We start from the raw sequence: 1,074 nt of genomic DNA, 5'->3' as shown, positions 1-1,074 counted from the left end.
AGAGAGAGAGAGAGAGAGAGAGAGAGAGAGAGGGAGAGAGAGAGAATGAGAGAGAGCAAGAGAAAAAGAGAGAGAGAGAGGTGGGTTTGTCCATCGGATCGACCTGTGATCCGCTTTATGAAAAGGCACCCGGTTATCCAGATCTCTACACTCTAGGTATGCCCAGTTCTTCACCCGTACTCGGACAACCCAGTACGAGAAAGATTTTCCCTGCGCCTTTCTCCCTTGGGATTGGAATATACTTCAGCAGACATCACTGAGGGTTTTGACCTTTATCGCGTTATTTCCTTTGAGGTTTTATTGGTTTCATTTGAACCGGCCTCAAGAAAAGGATAATATTATTATTTAGACCAAGACCTATATGTGTTTTATTTCTCAGTATGCCGCCGGGAAAGTCGGATATGTGTGTGACACGGGCGGAGCTATGTGTGCTGCTGTTGATAACATGTGTTATTTACTGTGTACACGGGTTCATGGATGAGAGAGGTAGGTACACACACATTAGATCTATAACCGTTGAATGTGTCAGTGGATTTAAAGTCGGGTTTTGTGTGTGTGTGTGTGTGTGTGTGTGTGTGTGTGTGTGTGTGTGTGTGTGTTTTCACATTCTAAATGTTGAAAAAAAAATTAAACAACAACAACAACAACAACAACAACAAAACAAGTAAGATTATAGGAACATTTTCCTTTCTTTCCTGTAAAATTTTGCTACTCAGGCTTTGTACATTTTAACTCACATTTTCGATGTACATTGTATTGTTGTTTTATTCAATTTGGTTTTTACGGTAGGAATCTGAAGCGTATAGCCGGGAGAGCGGGGAGTGGCTTACTGTTATCATTATTGTTATCATTATTATCATTATTGTTATTATTATTACAATCGGACTTTGGCTAAATGACATGGACTTAAATCTACAATAAAATTAATTGTTTGTGCGGGAGTGACACTTTGCTTCGGCGGTAAATATCCGTTGACCTACAGAGTAATAGTGCAGAGATTGGAATGGTGAAAGGGAAAAGGTCGTGAGCCGGGAGTTTGGGGGCGTATGGAGGTGTGGGGTTGTGTGTGTGTGT

General features: G+C 41.1%; 1 protein-coding gene across 1 annotated transcript in view; it reads left to right on the top strand.

Annotated features, from left to right (window-relative positions):
- The first annotated feature begins 244 nt into the window (after positions 1-244).
- The window catches only part of LOC101845525 (acetylcholine receptor subunit beta-like 1-like), a 41,027-nt gene continuing 40,197 nt past the window's right edge, over positions 245-1,074 (top strand). Inside the window, 1 exon segment of the mRNA NM_001280804.1 lies at positions 245-486. Within this exon segment, the coding sequence (NP_001267733.1) occupies positions 381-486 (106 nt within the window). The 5' untranslated portion in view covers positions 245-380.

Source organism: Aplysia californica, unplaced genomic scaffold, assembly GCF_000002075.1.
Source record: "Aplysia californica isolate F4 #8 unplaced genomic scaffold, AplCal3.0 scaffold00032, whole genome shotgun sequence".
In the NCBI taxonomy this organism is placed as follows: domain Eukaryota; kingdom Metazoa; phylum Mollusca; class Gastropoda; order Aplysiida; family Aplysiidae; genus Aplysia; species Aplysia californica.
The sequence above is the reverse complement of the archived record's forward strand: the minus strand, read 5'-3'. Positions and strand labels throughout refer to the sequence as shown.